Source organism: Protopterus annectens, chromosome 7.part0 (assembly GCF_019279795.1).
Source record: "Protopterus annectens isolate FY-2018-M chromosome 7.part0, PAN1.0, whole genome shotgun sequence".
NCBI lineage: Eukaryota > Metazoa > Chordata > Ceratodontiformes > Protopteridae > Protopterus > Protopterus annectens.
This window is the reverse complement of record NC_056739.1, coordinates 414,810,793-414,828,844: the sequence shown is the minus strand read 5'-3', so window position 1 is coordinate 414,828,844 and position 18,052 is coordinate 414,810,793. Positions and strand designations below refer to the sequence as shown.

General features: G+C 40.6%; 1 protein-coding gene across 2 annotated transcripts in view; it reads right to left on the bottom strand.

Annotated features, from left to right (window-relative positions):
• The window catches only part of PLOD3 (procollagen-lysine,2-oxoglutarate 5-dioxygenase 3), a gene marked incomplete at its 3' end in the record, with an annotated part of 993,531 nt that overhangs the window by 447,176 nt on the left and 528,303 nt on the right, over positions 1 to 18,052 (bottom strand). For both annotated transcript variants that reach the window (XM_044076999.1, XM_044077000.1), the window contains 1 exon segment: positions 2,237 to 2,368. In XM_044076999.1, the coding sequence (XP_043932934.1) occupies positions 2,237 to 2,368 (132 nt within the window).

Here is an 18,052-nt window from a genome sequence, read left to right as displayed (position 1 = left end):
TAGTTTGTAGTTTAAATAAGGCACAAAACCGACAGCAAGGTACGTCGTGGTCAGGACCTAGGCAAGGAATACAGTACGAATGAAAATCTTTATAAGGTATTTGCTTTCCACAAGAAATACAATTACTGACTTTTACTGACATCGGTTTAGAGCAAGAAAAAGTTTCCCCAATGGGGTACTTAGCTTTAGTTGAAGACTTCAGTTCTGTAACTCGAAAACAAAAATTTCAGGAGTCGGCCGACCGGCACTTGCAAACTGCTTCAGGCACCACACAGCAAGAAAGACTGGGGTAATGGCGTCAGCTGCAATGCTTTATACCACACTACCTGACGTCATGGAAGATGAGACAGCAACCGACGCAGGACCCAAGACTTTGATAATCTGGCCGACTGAGGGCTACTGCAAGCAGATAACCCCCAAATGTGATGACTGCAACAGTGAAACATGAAGAACATCTCTAGTTCCTTTGGTTGTTATCAGTTGTATTCCATCCCTCAGATCTTTCCAGTTGCTTTCCTCTCAATTCTTTCCAGCAGATTGATGTCACCTTCATACATGCCCTCCAGAACTGCATGCATAACTCAAGCTGTAAGCTCATCAAGGCCTTGCAGACTGGAAGCATTTCGTCTTTGCTTCTGGACTATCTCCTTAACGATACACCCAGTATTCTGTTTGCTGCTGCCACTGCATTTCACTCAGCTAAAGCTGGTCTAATCCATGCGTGATCAATATTTCCTTTTCTTTCTCTGTTTATTTTCTATTTATTTATTTGTTTTCATTTATTGACCAGGAAAGTCGGACTGGGTAAACTATCCCTTTTCAGGGGAAGCCCAGGGAGAAAAGCCCCAAAAAAGAAACTATACACAAAGTACTGCATGTGTGTGTTCACAGTGCAAACATTTACTAAGGTAATATTTGCTTTAGTAAGCACTGAACTAATGAAATGCTCTACAAAACATTAGAAAAATCACGGCTGTGGTGTATTAAATCAATCAAAATCATTGTAGTCCTATACAGTAATGGAAGGAAACTGAAATATTAAGAATATTAAATATGTGCAGAACAGTTTTACAACATTCTTCTAAAGGATGAGACTGAAGCAATGAAGACAGATGTTAATTGGATAGTTGTGAATTTATAAATAAAAATAACAGAGATTATATGACAGTTTTGCTATACAGACTGGAGGTGATTGGTAATATAGTCCTGATAAACTAGCTAGGAGGTGTGAGCAAAGAGAGAGCCAACTATTTTTGTAGTATGAGGTAAGCAAAACTTTAAAGCTTGTTAGCTGTGTAATATGTCTCAGAGAGAGAGGTTATTTACCATTTAGAGAGGTAAGTAGAGTACAGGGATTCCCTGAAGGAGTCGCGACCTTTATCTGTGGAGGAAAGGTACTGAGTTTTTTGATCTAACACCTTTTGGTGGCCTGTGCAGCTGAAGGAGAGTAGAGGCAGACATTTGTGTGGCTGGTGGGAGGATCTTATGACCTATTTTTAGCTAAGGCTAAGGTAGGATGGAAGCTCGATCCAGTTGAGCTGTTTGAGTGCATTTTGTTGGGGTAAATTACCTGAAAACATGATTATTTTATAGTAGTATCGTTCAGTTCAAGTCTGATTCACCTCTCATAGCTGACACTTCGCACCAAGGATGGGTGAGGCCTCTGTGTAGTATTTGTATCCCTAAGGCTTTTTGTCTATCCTAAGGATCCTTAACTACCACTACAACTACGAGACTACAACCAGTAAGACTATTCTGTGAAACTAAGACCTTCTCTGTGAAAGTATATCTCATATCAACTTTAAGCCATTTTTCTCCTGCCTTCAGTATTACCCCTACAATGCTCCCACAGATTCCCTCATGAGAAATAAGCTATTTGCTTAAACCTTTATTCCCCTGAAGTACATAATGTTTCCATCTTGCAGCAGTCTACTTACAGAAGTGCGTGTATGTGCAGCAGCAGATGTGCTTCCTCCTTACTGACTAGACATTGCTCTTTGGTCTGTTTCACTTTCTCATCTGTTTCAGGAAAACATGGGGCAAATAACAGAACTGATCAGAGGGATGGATTAGGCAGCATGTAATCTAATATCTGCTGCAACTTATACAATAAGTACAGAAACGGGAATATTAGGTGAGACAGGTGGTCTTTACTTGCTATCAGTACCTGCATTTTCATTTGATCCACTTGTTACTTTTAGATAATGTTTGGCTAGTTGCTCAGCAAAATCCTCACCTTGTTGTGGATGAAAAGACTGATTTTGCTCAGAGGGTAGTCAAGACTAGGTAACCTCTCCAGAAACTCTGGGATGAAAGGTGTTGGTTGTTCTATAAACACACCAATCAGTACTCTTGGGTATTCTTCATCCTGCAAAGGAAAATAAGCATTTGTTACTACTGAATTTCTACCTACATGGCAATCAAGTGCAGAATATGACAGCATGAAGGAGGACACAAGATGAAGAATAAGTAATACACAGCACATAAGACATTCTGTAAAACTAAACACAGAGTGGTACCTTGTCATTCACATGGTCTGCACAAGTCTAATTATCCCAAACCAAATGAAGCACAATAGTTCTGAACATTGCTTATCCAAAACCAAACCAAGTACTATAGTTTTGTTCCTCGATTTTATTCATTTGTAAAAAAAATGGCAAGCAGAGTGTATAAAACCATTCCATATGAAACAAATTCGAAACCAGTTAAGAAAATAAAATAAAAAAAGTACAACTATGACTTACCATACCATCTGATGTTCAAATAGGAGGATTACTGCTGCAATAGTAGTCATAAATCATGCAGGAATTAGCCATTAGTATGTCTGCATGGCCAGCCAGACTCCCAGAGATTCAGATGTCCAGCAGTGGGTTAGTGTTCTCCTTATTGTTTAGTAGATACAGAGAGAGAAGCCCACACCAGATTTAGTTCTTTTTTCAACTGTGTCTTGTAACTAAAAGGAATCAGTTTGACCATTCTGGGTCCTGAGATAACCTTCTCCTGAAATCTGCAGGTCATAGTAAAGATTTATTCTGCAAGAGCATGACAATGCATATGGGGTCCCCCTCCCCACCATCTGTGTAGTGTGCTGGATTGCAACATGTTCTGGCTTAGTGGTCTTCCTGTTTTTCTTTCTCTCTCTCCATTTTTTTTTGGGGGGGTGGGGGTAACAGGGTGCTCCTAATGCAGCAATGATCCCTGGACACAAACATCTACTACTAGGATACATCACAGCTGCATTATGTTTGCAAGATACCTTCCGCAGTAGACATCATAAGTCACAGAAAGGGTGCTAAGGCAGAATTTGCAGAATGAGCTTTTACCTTCTTATTCAGAAATGCTCTATAATGATCGTAACATGATTGTAACAAAACATAATGCAGTTAGCTTGTCACTTAAGTAAGGTCTTCTTAGATACTGCCAGTCACAGTTTGTTGTGTCTAACAGGGAAAGACAACTGATAACATTTTCTCTACTCTCTGGTCCATGCCAAGTAGTACCTGAAATTACCACTGCAAATCAAGGAAATATAACAATCTTTCCTTTCAACTACTGCAAGTCAGCCATAAGACAAAATGGGAGATTTCAGAAATATTTTATTACAACCCATGCTCAGAAAAAGAAGATTAATGAAATTGTCTAGACAATAATATGTGCTGATGTTGTAAATACTTCTTTGTTTTGACTGGTCTACTTATATGAAAAGATTAACTGCTTAATGAGCCTTAAATGCATATAGAAAAGGAGCAGAACCATCAGTGAGTTTGTCAGGTTAACATGAGATGAAACAAAACTATGGGACGTCAAAATGTATCACTATATGAACATATGTATGTATGCACTTATTAATTATACTGAATTTCAACATATCAGTTATTTACTAATAACCATGGCATTTTTAATTGGTCATGTGGTTATGGGTGGAATACTGAATTTACACAGCTAAAATTCTGTGCACGTCAACGTGAGATCCTGTCTAAAAATTAAGAGTTAATCAAGGTAGGCAGTCATCAGCTGATTTTTTACACTTATATAATCAGTTTGATGTCTTGAAAAAATAAATGCTCGATCGAGTTCAGTAGCATTAAGAAAGAAGCAACCAATTAAAAAAAAAAAAAAAAAAAAAAGTGGTTTGCAAGTTGTTTCCCCCTAATCACCACTAGATGGAACCCCTGATCTGTAAAAAAAGAAAAAAAAGCACTAAAGTTCCCAAATCCAGTCATACATAGTCCAGAAGCACTATTTAATGATTAAAACATTTTTTTACACTCCTAGAATGGTCAAGGACTTAAGAGTGAAAGTCTGGTATTGAAAACTTAAAATTAAAACATAGTAATTGCACCCAGATGGCTACTGTAACAACAAATATGTACCAGTATCACCGTGTATGACTGTAACTCAAAGCGCGCGCACACACACACACACACACACACACACACACACACACACACACACACACACACACACACACACACACACACACACACACACACACACACCATAAACTAAGCACATTTATAACACAGTCATGTACAAAAGAACTGTTGGCAAGCAGCAGCTTAAATGCTTTAAACATTAAAGACAGCAGAGGAAATAAAACAGAAGCACTCTAGTGCTACAGCAGAGTTTCTAACTGTGATAGGTAAAATGGACCCCTCTAGCAAATGCAACATGTTATAAAGTACCAAATACTTGAAAAAAATCTACTATGAAGTAATCACTAACAGTTGAGACAGAGAAAATTTTGTGCAACTCACACTGGACACCAGCCTAAACTCACTTAGGGTGTTTCAAGTATTTTGTTTGCTTAAAAAGTAATGTGGTCAGTTTTAACAGCTTTTAGACACTAAATTCAGCTGACCAAGTTATCTAAGCAACGGGGCAGTGGCCAAAAGATTAAGTGCTGAGATAATTTTTTCTGCAATTTTGTGAATGCTAAGATATTAAAATGAAGTTTCTCCTACCCCAAAAAGATTTTGGGATAACTAATTAGTACAACTAATACACTAGCAAGAGGCATTTAATTAGAATGGGATTCAGAAAGAACTCCGCTGCTGGTAGTAAGAGCTGCATCCAAAGGGGACTGCTTCCTCGATCGAGAAAAATGAGAATTAAACACGTTAGCTGCAATGAGGTAACAGCTCATTACTGGCTCATTTGCATGGCTCTGAATCTCCTGCAATTACTGTGAGTGCAAACCAGTACTTTACTGCGGTAAACATCTCGGACGGCCCATGCAAAATGTTGGCACAGGTACTCCCCCTAGTAACTTTTCCCCATACACACACGCACCTCTTACCTGTCCCACAGCTGGCAGAACCGTTCCTGTTATATATTCTTATTTTTGTCCTTGCCTCATAAATCAATAATCCTTAGTCAGTCAACAATGACAGACATTAGAGTTTCATTCTTTATGCAAGTCCATTGTGATGACAGACTTTTTGATCTATTCACTTTTTAACTGGGTCCAACTAATATTTCAGAACTTCTCCCTGGTGTCATCTAGTGTTCTTCCCAGTTTTGTATTAAAGCCTTAGCACTGCCTACAGTTTTGGCAAACACACTCACATGGGCACATCACCACCCCTTTCAACTGTCCCTGATTTTACAGAATGGTCCTGACACTGCCTCATATATATTCCCTGTCCATTGTAACTCATGAACCACTGCAATCCATTAGAATTTCATACTAGTTTGAAAAATGAAAAATGCACTAACACAAACCCTCCTTAGTTGCAATAGGGAGTTGAGGCTCTGGTTTAACAAGCTACTTTCTTTGCCAAGGATGCAGGGTCCAAAATTTCACCCTGCTTTTACATTAACTTTTTGTTTTCCTTTTCAATTACATATGCTAACATGTTAAGATTTGCCCTGGTGTCTGGTGGTGATGATGAGGAATAACACTTAGCTGAGGAGCTGGGTTGTGTACCAAAGGTACAGGGTTTAAAGCTTACTTTTACACACCTGGTGCCTAGTGGGTCTCCTCCTCTCCCAATAGGCCTTTTATGCTGCAAAAGTGTTATTCAATTAACTTTTAGGTATTCCTGATGTCTAGTGACCCCCACACCCATTGGTTGTTCATGCTGCAAAAATATTGCTTGACTAACTTTTAGATATCACTGGTGCTTATTGATCCTCCCTGCATATTGCAGAATTTGCTCGTTAGTCTTCGGCATTTTAGAGATATGGACTTACACCCCACAAACACACACACAGCCTCCACTCACCCTATTACATTCATGGAAGCAGCCATTCACCCATACACACACACACACACACACACACACACACACACACACACACACACACACTATCCCATACTGTGACCATTCAGGCAGGCTCTCATACACACAATCATCACCTGAAACCACTAATCCCTCTGCATTACACTCACAAATGCACCCCCCACTTCCTGTCAGTTAAACTCCCTGACACTTACCTCAAATGAGATATTACCCACTGAAAGTAATGAGCAAATACGAACTTTTGACCATGTTCATTAACACAGCCAACAAAGCAAACTTACTCAGTCGAGCGATTCAGAGAATCATTCGACTATATAAATGCCTTACAGCAGCATTTCTGGGGGAAAAGTATATGGTTGCTCCCTCAAAATACCTCATTATCATTTGCTAAGACACAGAGACAGACCGTCTTCATGTTACAGCACTGATGTAAGGCTGTCTCTAAATCAGAAATAGTTACTTTGAGGGGTAAAATGCTTCTCCTTGCACTAACCTTTCTGAATCTTTCCCCTTAGACTCTATTACAATAGTGGAATATTCACTTATTCCAATACCATCCTACTACCCTTCTTCCTGAATAGTAAAAGACCATGCCTAAATAAGTAGTGCTTATTTGGAGATCTCTAATCTTTTCACCAAAGACAGACATACAGAGCAGATTATCTGATCTGAAGATTTTTTTCTCTTACAGATATAATTAAAAAAATACTGATAGGACATCAGATACATGTATGGGCAGGGTTAGCAGCAGCACACTGCCATGGCAAATACCCTTGTTATTTATTTTATTTTTAAAGTGCTCCTTGAAGAAGACCACATATGATCAATGTCAATCAGTGAGATGAAGACAGAAAGTGATTTCTTTAGGAAGGGAGGGGGAAGGCAGTCAGTACAAAAGCAAGGAACAGTTACTTGCCATATTGATAATCTTTTAAACATTTTCAAGTTAAAAAGTTGCAGTGGCTGAATGTGAGAAACAAATTGAAATAGATTATAATGGTAATTACTTCATTTCAAATTCAAACATTTGAAGTACATCCACTCAAAATGTGGTTACTTTTGATGTCAAGAAAGGAACGTAGGTTGTGAGACAAATCAGAAGGAAGTTATTTGATCACAGTTAAATGACCATGGATATAGCTTGCCAGGGAGGTGCAATGGCTGTGTGAGAAAAATAAACTGACATACATTACTACAAACATTTCTTTCTCTTGATCGCACAATATCCAATACATACACATAAAGTGGTTATGGGGGTTGGATACGGAGGCAGGTTATTTGTGAAAGCAAAAAAGTTAACTCATAAATGTTAAACAGCCATCAATATGCCTTATTGTGGACAGGAAAGTACAGTTTTGTACCTACCATAAATGTAGATGTCCGATAGGTATGCATCTGCAGTCATAACATATGGGTTGTCCTGCCTCAGGCAGCCATTTGGATAAATGCTGAAAAGTTCCAAACATTTTGCAAATTATATACATGAATAAACAAACAAATACACCATAATAGATTTGACATCTACATTTATGGTAGGTACAAAACTGTACTATGTCCTTCAAGGATGCATCTGCAGTCATAACATATGGGTAGAATACCATAGCCAATCTGGGGTGGAGGTACTAAGAAAGGATGGTGTAGTTAAGATGACTGCAGTTGCAAATCCTGCTCTGGATCTGGTCCAAGTAGCAGCTTCTAAAATGTCCTTGGTAGCCCCTGTAGGAAGGCTGTAGTGGTGGGAACTGTCTTTCCATGAAAGGAGTAGCGTTTAATGCAATTTCCTATCCATTTTGAAATTGTCTGTTTTGAAATTGCACCCCAGTTGCATATGCTACGTGTATATCCAGGGTGTGCAAAAGTTTTTCCCCTTTATTCTGTGGATTAGGGAAGGATACCCTAGAAACCACCTTTGGCATAAAAGTAGGACTGGTTCTTAGTGACACTCTGTCCTGGTGGAAAATAAGAAAAGGCTGCACTGCCATTAATGCTTGTAACTCAGATACTCTTCTCGCTGAAGTGATTGCCAGAAGGAATGCAGTTTTCCAAGATAGAAACTGTAGATCCGCTGATGCTGCTGGTTCAAAAGGTGGTAGTGTCAGTTTTTCCAGCACAAAGGTGAGATCCCAGGCAGGTAGAGGGGGTCTTATTGGAGGTTTAACATTCTTGATCCCTCTCAGAAATTGTCTGAGGAGAGGGTGTGAAAAGATAGGTGGATCCACATTGTATTCTGCTGAAATTGCTGAAGCATGAATCTTAATGGAAGAATAAGACAGGCCATTGTGGAACAATTCTGCTAAATATTCTAGGATATGTGCTAGGTTTGCCACTGTGACATCTGTGCCTTTTGATGTGCTCCAAATGAGAAATCTCTTCCATTTAGCTGAGTATGTCTTCCTTGTGGAAGGCAGGATAATGTCCTTCACCCTCTGAGATAAAACAGTTTGATTGGGATTTAAGGAATTTTCCAGGCAGTTAGCTGCAATGTTTTCAAGTTGGGATGCAGGGTCTTGAAATTGTTGGAGAGGCCATGATTTTGCCTGAGACATGCTTCTCAATAGTGTATACCAGTGCTGCCTTGGCCAGTTCGGAGCTATTAGTATCGCTTTTGGCTGTTCCTCCCTGATCTTCAGTAGAACCTTGTGCATCAATGGGAGAGGTGGGAAGGCATAAACTGATAGGGCTTTCCAGCTGAAAGAGAGAGAATCCACCCTCCAAGCTTGTGGGTGGTATGTCCTTGAGCAGAATGTCTTCAGTTGATGGTTGAGTGGGGAGGCGAACAGATCTATCTCCGGCATTCTCCATGTCTTTGTTATGAGTTTGAAGATGTCTGGGTGCAGCATCCATTCGTGTGCATCCACAGTAGTTCTGCTTAGGCTGTCCGCCAGTGCATTTTCTTTTCCTGTTGGATATTGAGGTTAAGGCATAGATCCCACAGATTCATAGCCATCCGGCATAGTGGGTAAGAATGTGTGCCTCCCTGTTTGTTTATGTACCACATGACGGTGGTGTTGTCTGTCCTTATTAACAGATGTCCTTGTTGGAGGAAGGGTTTGAATGCCTCGATTGCATGCCTCACTGCCAGCATTTCCTTTTGGTTTATGGGCCATAGGCCTTGGATGCATTTGTTCTCCATGTGTGCTGGTGATGGTCTGCCTTGTTTGGTTTGTTGAAAGGCAACCCTCTGTTGGACTGGCAGGACTGGGCCCACCACAGGGATTCCTTTGAAGGCATGGAATGATTGGTATCATGGTTTCTAAACTGTGACTGTGTTGAGACCATACAGTACCATTGTAATTTCCTCATATGCAGTCTGGCATGTGGGATTAGAATTATGCAGGATGCCATGTAACCCAGGGCCTGCAGGATTTTCCTTGCAGTAAGCTGAGTTTGTCTTGTCAAAATCATGAAGTAATTTGGAAGTTGTTTTGCTTTTCTTCTGTGAGGAAGGCCATTTGGGTGTTTGTGTCCAGATCTGCACCCAAAAGGTCATCCTTTGGGATGGTACTAGTCTTGACTTTTGGATGTTGACTGTGTATCCCAAGGCCTGTAACAGGTGTATGGCATAGGCCAAGTCCTTTAACAATTTCTTCTTGTTGTCCGCTTGTATTAGGCAGTCAGGTATGGATAAATTTGAATTCCTGTAGTCTGCAATGTGCAACTACTGATACCAGGCATTTCGTGAATACAGATAAGCCAAAGGGCAATGCTGAGAATTGATAATGCTCTGATCCTGCAAGAAATCTGAGGTGTCTTCTGCAACTTGGTCGGATATAAGATCTAGAGTCACCAGCCAAGACTCCTTGCCCAACATGGGAAGAAGTTGCTGTAGGGTCAGCATTTTGAATTTTGGCACAATGAGATAAGTGTTCAGTGAATAGGCCTCCATTGATTTTCTTTTCTTGGTACAAGGAATAGTCTTGTTCTGAACATGGTATCTTTTCTATAGCTTTCATCTGAAATAAATTGCTGATTTGTTTTAAAGCCTCTGCCTTCTGATTTGGTGGTAGGTTTGGCATTCCGCTTCTTTTTGGCAAAGTGTGGAAGTGAAACCTGTATCCTTTGTCTATTATTTGCAATGTCCATGTATCCTTTGTAATATAATGCCAGTTTTTTGAGAATAAAGCCAGCTTTCCACCCAAGGGTGCTTCCAGTTGATCCCTGGTAGGCGGAATCAGAGTCAAGTCATTGAGTCTGTCCTGTAGTAGTGGTTGTTGCTGTAGCTGTTGCACTACTCCTCTGGTTGGCATTCCTGCCTCTCTGGGCTCTGTCCGAGTCTGGAAAGGACCAATTCTTTGTAGGCCAGTTTCTGTTGAATCTCGGTGGTTGAACTTGCAGGAAATCTTTAACTGTTTGCACAGATTTTGCTTTTTCTTCAACCTTTTTTAGAATCTCCTGAGCAGGGGAGCCAAATAAACTTTTTTTCTCCATTGGATCGAGAGAGTTTAGCTTTTACATGGTCTGGCAAGATTGCTCCTTCAGCCAGGCATGCCTCTGAATAACTGCCCCCAGTCATAGCTGATCTAAATGAAGCCTCCAGTGCATCATAGCCACAACTCATTTTGATTGTGCACCTTTAACTCCAAATACTCATTGACATAGGTCAAATATCAATACAATTGTGTTAGCCATCATGTATGCTTCAAGATAAAATATTCTGATACCTCGTATAGGGCATGGTTTTGAATTATTAATGCAAATATCAACAAGCAATATTTGAGAAGAAATGATTACTAACCTGTTGTGAGTTATGTACCAAATCCTGAAGGGATTTACGGTCTAGGGGTTCAGGAGAAGAAAGTTTCTTATTCAGTTCATCTAACAAATACTCTTGGTACTGTATCATATGGAACTGACAGTTTAAAGCCCTGACAGAAAGAGTTGCAGATGTATACACCTTCTTAGCCCATCTCTCTAAAGCTCTAGACTCTCTTTCAGAGGGTAGGGGATTTTTGGCCGTAGCGGCTGCAGCCCCTTTAGGGCCCTGAGAAATAGTTTCTGGGTCTGCAGAATGGGCTTTATACAGATGGAAATCAGAATCCGGGACCCTGTAATATCTGTCAGGTTTTGCAGGGGCTGGAGGAAGAGTATCAGGGGCTGTACTGACATCATTGTACACATCATCAATTACATTTAGAACAGGAGGGATAGCTAAGGGACTATGCTGAGGCAAATGCTTTCTAGAATCAGAGAAATCCTGACCTTGCCATTGAAAGTGCTCTCTCATGGAGTGTAAGTCTCCCCAAATGAAGCTCTTCAGGAGGAGAGGGATTGATAGATTCCTCTGTATCTGAATCCCTTCCTGGTGGTCTGACAACTTAGATCCATCCGTGGAATCATCTGAGGAGTGTGGTTCAGAGGGGTCAGTTCTGGGCCTTTTGTCTGGAGGAGGTTGAGAGGCCCTGTCTGGGTGAGGTTGTGAACCCCTAATTAAGGAGATAAGGTCCTCAGCCAGGCTGAGGATCTGTGAACTAGAGGAAGGCCTCTGGGGTGTAGATTTGGCAGGCAAAGCTTTTGAAAGTTTAGCAGCTTTAGCTCTAGAAGGCCTTAATGGACATAGAAGCAAGGAATGGTGTTGGACAATTCCTGAACACTAGCTTCGTAGGTAGTTCTGAAGCAGACTCAACCTAGCCATGGTTTCAGCGAAACAGCGGAGGCGAGAGTGTCCTTCCTTTCGTTTTTTTTTTTTATATGCAAATTCCTCTGCAAACTCCTGGTTGAAGGAGGCACAGGCTAAACAGGCGAAGCGTGTGGTCTGGGCCTAAGCAAGGAAGGCAGTAAGAATGGAAATCCTTATGAGGTATTTGCAATTATTTACTTTGTCTGACATCGGCTGAGGCAAGAAAGAGTCTGAAAGGACAACCCATATGTTATGACTGCAGATGCATCCTTGAAGGACATCAGCATGAGTCTGAGAGGGGTTGGGAGGGTGGCCTAATGGTTAAGGTGTTTGCCTTACAAACACAAGGTACATGGTTTGAATCTCACAGGGGATAATTGGCTAGGCTTAAAGTGGCACACAAGGGCAGTTAGACTAGTACTACTCTATGAACCTATGAATAACAAGTTGAAGTAAGGTAATTTGGTCCTCATTTTAAAACCATTATCACAGCAAAACAACAGATGTGTATAACCATAAACTAATTATATTTCTGAAATGGGTGGACAAGATGGATGTGAAGGCAAGGGACATAGCATTTACTTTATTAGAGTTAACTATTTACAGAGAAGGACACTGCATATGTTAGGCAGCAATGAAGTAAAACACATTACCGCCCATTACTTCTTTAACTCAGAAGAAATACCAGAGGAGAACAAGAACACAATCAGAATGTAGGTATCTTTGAGAGGACGGAGACAGGATGCTCATGAATTCAGCTGATAACTGAAATGGCCTGTCAGAGATTGTGTTTGTGTGTTTTACAGTATTATCAACAGGATTTCCTTTACCTAATCATAGTCAGACATTACAGGTGTTAGAGGATTAAGGAGGTCTGTACATGAAAATATGGCTTATCAGGGCATTGTGAACACGTGAATGGGGGGGAAAGAACCAGTTTTGTGGGAAAAAAAATCAACAAAATTTTAGAGCATTATTGTGGCAAGAGTTCTATGCTGATATATATGCATTTGTGTGTGTGTGTGTGTGTGTGTGTGTGTGTGTGTGTGTGTGTGTGTGTGTGTGTGTGTGTGTGTGTGTGTGTATGTGTGTGTTAACTAGTTTTCTGCATGCTAAGTGTAGGACTTTCCAATGAATTTCTACACTGCAGAAAAAACAGTATAACAGGTGATGCAACAGAACAGACACTAGAACTTCTGTGATGGACAAAGGGTTGCTGGCAAAATGTCATTTATATCTAGTCCTATTGCTGCAAGCAACTAATATTCTATGTACTGTTGCAAACATTGGACTCTCCACAGCTGAAGAGTTTATGGTGGTCTTTACCATAATTTATTTACTTTTTAAGTATCATTCAAACATGGTATGCTGTCCATTGTCTGGCCTAGGATTTTTCAAATACTAAGATTTTACTTGAAATACTGTCCAAAAACCTTTTTGCACCCCCATTACTTGTCATCCATTAGATCATCTCTTGGTGAACTGGCTCACTCATTCACTATTACGAGGGTGAGACCTGCAGAGGAACCATCAGTGGTGGGTAAGGTTCTTCTGTTAGGTCCTAATTCCATGCCCCTCATTTTGCTTGTTCTCATCCTAGAGGTTGGTATGCAATAGGCTGATATGATTCACTGAAATAAATAGGACATGCCGGAGGGACAGATTCATAACTCAGAGGCTCCCTTCACTCTGGAATAAAATCCCAGTCCAGGTTCTCACTGAGTATGAACCTATGAACCTATACTACATCTCCATGTGACGATCTGCTGGGCTTGCCCACCCCCCCTTAAATATGCATCTCTGCACAATTCCTGATCTACACTGGGAATTCTGCCCTACAGAGTATGCTCACAAGCACACACCCCTTCCCAGGAAGACAGGACAGTGGATATTAGAATGCGCCAGGCTGCCCAAATGTATACAGTTGGCTTCCATTATGGGATCTGTATATGACTTCTATTAGATAGAGGAATGCAGTATATATCCAGAATTTGGCATCACCAAAAATCTTTGCATGCAGTACAATGTGGTCAGCTTCAGCACTGAGCTGCATTTAAATCCTTAAAGATCATATGCAAAGATAGTGTTTTAACCATTTCTTCTTTCTATAATGATGCTGTCATCATATAAAGAGGGATCACCGACTGTACAATATGTTTTTATTTTAGTACTTTAATGGAACACTATTTACAAAGTTTAATAAACCTGTGTTTGTATGTATTGTATGCTGATAAGTTGTCTAGTTACTTTCTGATTATGTCATCTGGTCCTATTTTCTGATGATGCAACTGTGGGGAGAAACGGTGTATAATGAGCAAGTTGGCTTTCTGTATTCTGTAGCAGATTTCAACACATAAAATGACACATGCAATTCTTCACTGCACTGCCACCCTTCACAATTAGTCACGTGTTCATTCAATCACATAACAAATAAGTAAATAACTAGATCCAGATGTATCCAGTAAACGTTAACAAGAGCGAAGTGAAACAGGATAAGTGATTGAGATACAGTGTAATAAAATGTAGCAAACAGTTATCTGCCATAGGATGATGACTTTCAGGGGAAAAAATAGGGGTACACAAATTAACTCAATGATAACCCTGCAGCAAAATGTTTTGCGAGAGATACAGACTGAATGGATTAGTGCTAGAATTAACTCTTACAGAATAAACTGGGCATCTCCACAGATGAAGAGTCATACAGGGGATGGGATTTTTATTAAATGAATAACTTAATACTATTTAGTTACAGTACTGTACTCAGGTTGATGCAGTGTGAAAGTAAACATGCATTAATGGCACAGCACTGTGACGATGCCTCAGTAGACTGTAAGACACAGCAACCAAGGGATAATGTTTGACTGGGACTCAAGAAATAAAAACTTTATGTCTGCCTAGATGATGATCCTTCCCAGATATTGGGTGATAAGGAAAGAACAACTTGGACCGCAACAGAGAGAAAAAACACAAAGAGAAAAAATATACTGCACCCTACAACAGTGGCAAACATGCATTCTTATAAGTGAGGATGCTAACAAGACATTAAATGGCTGACAGGATTCACTGCACCTTTCTTACAGTACTGTTACTGAATTTCCTCTAATAAGATAATCTACTGAAATCTGGAAAAAGTTGCAGAGGAAGATATCAGTTTTGAAGGGTACCCAGTTAAGAGGCAGACTCTTAGAGACTAGTAGTTATATATACTGATCACATAGTTATGTGTGAAACTATCATTTTTAGATAAAATAACACCAGTTAAAGCACTGATCAACATTTCTTGACACAGTCTTTACTGATTTAAGAGTATTACATTTTTAGTAACTAATTTAGCAGAAATTTGCATTATGAATGTGCTTCCATACCTTTTAAAGCACTGATCAACATTTCTTGACACAGTCTTTACTGATTTAAGAGTATTACATTTTTAGTAACTAATTTAGCAGAAATTTGCATTATGAATGTGCTTCCATACCTTATTTCCAGTGTAACCTCACTACTTGTGACATTACAACTGACCTTCAGACAATAACGTTCAGGTCTTTATTGGTTAACACTAAAAACAGATATGCTTACATTATTTATGAGAGTTAAAGTCAACCAAAAATCTTAATAGGTAAATGCGACAAAAATATCCAAATAAAATTGTCATGGTTTTAGTGTGTTATCATTTACAAGGGATAAACATTACTTTAGTACAGTAGTAGTAGTTGGAGATAACTGTCACATGTCTTTTGTACTTAAATGAGACACTGAGGCAAAGGATGGGTTCAAGTTGTTTACTGTACATAAACACATCAGGAACTGTAACTGGAACATACACTTCAAATGTCATATGCTCACTTACTCATTGCTTCTAACACACACTCACATGTGCATCTCCACTCAAACTTACATTCACACTGACTGACTATACAAAATGGCACTGATCTCGCACATGCTCAGTAACGTATATGCACGTGCGCTCTGACTACAGGGGCTGACTTGGTTCAATGTACACACTGATCTACAGCCTCCCTCTTTAATTTTGTTTGACATGCAAAATAGGAGAACAAAGATATTTTAAGAGCCAGACAATATATCAACATTTCAATAAACAAAACTGAGTTCAAGTCCAAGTCGCTGTGTATTTTGTATTTGGTGTGGAAATTATACCTGATCTGGTAACAAAGAAATTCTGAGTGGATTTAGTAACAGGTTCAGTATCTAGGGATTCTTCCATAACTGAAACATCAGGGATTACATCAAAATTATTTGAAGGAAGCACTGGGAATTAGAGTCATCGGCACAGGCAATCTGCTGTGTCACTGGTTTGGAGACGGGTAACACGTCTTCAATTCCTTCTGAAATCTATTCCTTCAGATTGTATAGGTTCATAGGTTCATAGGTTTATACTAGGCTATCTGCCCTAAGGCATTTATAAGCCTAGCCCAAATTATTGTGGCTTCCTTATATGAAAAAATACTGTGCCCATTAGTTTGTTGTGCCTCTGTCCAGCAGTGACCCAGAGATGATTCCTGGGGTAAACCTACGATCTCCCATCCACAGGTCTAGATTTCTCTTGAACAGAGTCAGCGAGGTGCTCTGCCTCACATGGACCGGGATTTTATTCCACAGCATAGGGAGTCTCTGAGTGATAAATCTATCCCTCCAGCACGTCCTATTTATATCCGTGCTAAGGTTTAAGTCGCTTGCTCTAGTGGTTTTGGTGGATTTGGATTTTTGAGGTGGAGCATGTCCATTAATTCCGGGTTGGACATGGCCTTGTATGTCAGGCACATGTCACCTCTGAGCAGACGGTATGCGACTGAATAGAGCTGGAGTTTCTTCAATCTGGCAGCATATGACAGATTTTGGAGTCCCTTTATCCTTTTGGTGAGGAACTTTTGGGGTCTCTCCAATTGCTGCAGATGTCGGGTGAGATACATCCCGAATGGGGCATTGTACTCGATCATTGGTCTGATAAGTGAAGAGTACAGGGGAACAATGACCTCACTAGATCTGGATGTGAATCCCTTCATGATCAGGTGGGCAATGTAGAAGGTCTTTCTAACCACTTTAGCAATGTGAGTGTCAAAAGAAAGGCCACTGTCAACCTGGGTCCCCAGGTCCCTGATAACCTCTTCTGTGCTTAGTGGATTTCCACCTATATGGTAGCTTGGGGTTACCTTGTTTTTCCCGAAGGGTATGACTATACATTTTTGGCGTTTAACTTCAGGCCATGGCTCTGGCACCAGCTATCTGTTTCCGTGAGTCCCTTCTGAAGGATATCCGTGTCCGATGCACTTTCCACTATGGCCCAGTTTGCAGTCATCTGCAAACTTTGTCAGCCAAAGTCCTCCCATGTTGGCCTGTACTTCTGAGAAGTAGATGCCAAACAATAGGGGCCAAGGACCGAGCCCTGTGGGACACCACTTGTGACCGGCTTGGAGTCTGACACAGCGCCAGCAACTCTAACCCTGTGGGTTCTGTCCTTAAGCCAGTTTGCAACCCATCTTGTGACATATGGGTTTACATTTAAGCTGGTAAGTTTTTCTACAATACCCGAGTGGGGTATTGTGCAAGGTCAAGGTAGGCTGTATGGACTGCCTTTCCTCATCAATGGCCTTGGTGACTATTTCAAGAAGTCGACCAAGTTCAAAAGGCATGATCTTCCCTTGACAAAGCCAAACTGGGTCGGGTCCAATGTCTGCAAGTCCCTATATCTTTGTTTATGAGCTCCATTATGATCCTCTCCATAGCTTTGCAGACTAGACTTGTTAAGCTTATGGGGGTAATTACCAGGGTCCGTGAGGCCACCTTTGTGGAGTGGGACCACAGTTGCCGTCGCCACTCCTTGGGCACGTATCCTGTGGTAAGGCTGAGATTAAACAGCTGCCTTATGTGCGGGTTTAATTCCTCATTTAGCTGGGACACCATCCGGTCCCATTGATGCTGTGTTTTAGCTTTAGAGAGCAGCTTTCACCTGCGCATTTGAGATGTCCGGGAGGCTACACTCGGCTGGGATAGTTATCTCTCCTTTAGGGGAGAGGGGTGAAGTTTGCACTGAACCTGTCTGCCAGTATGTTGGCAATGTCTGTGGGTTCAGTGATTTTTGTATCATTTTGGACTAATTCTGAGCATATCTGTGAGTTTCCACCCAGGTTCCTAACATAGCTGAAAAAGGCCTTATGATTGTCCTTTGAATCCA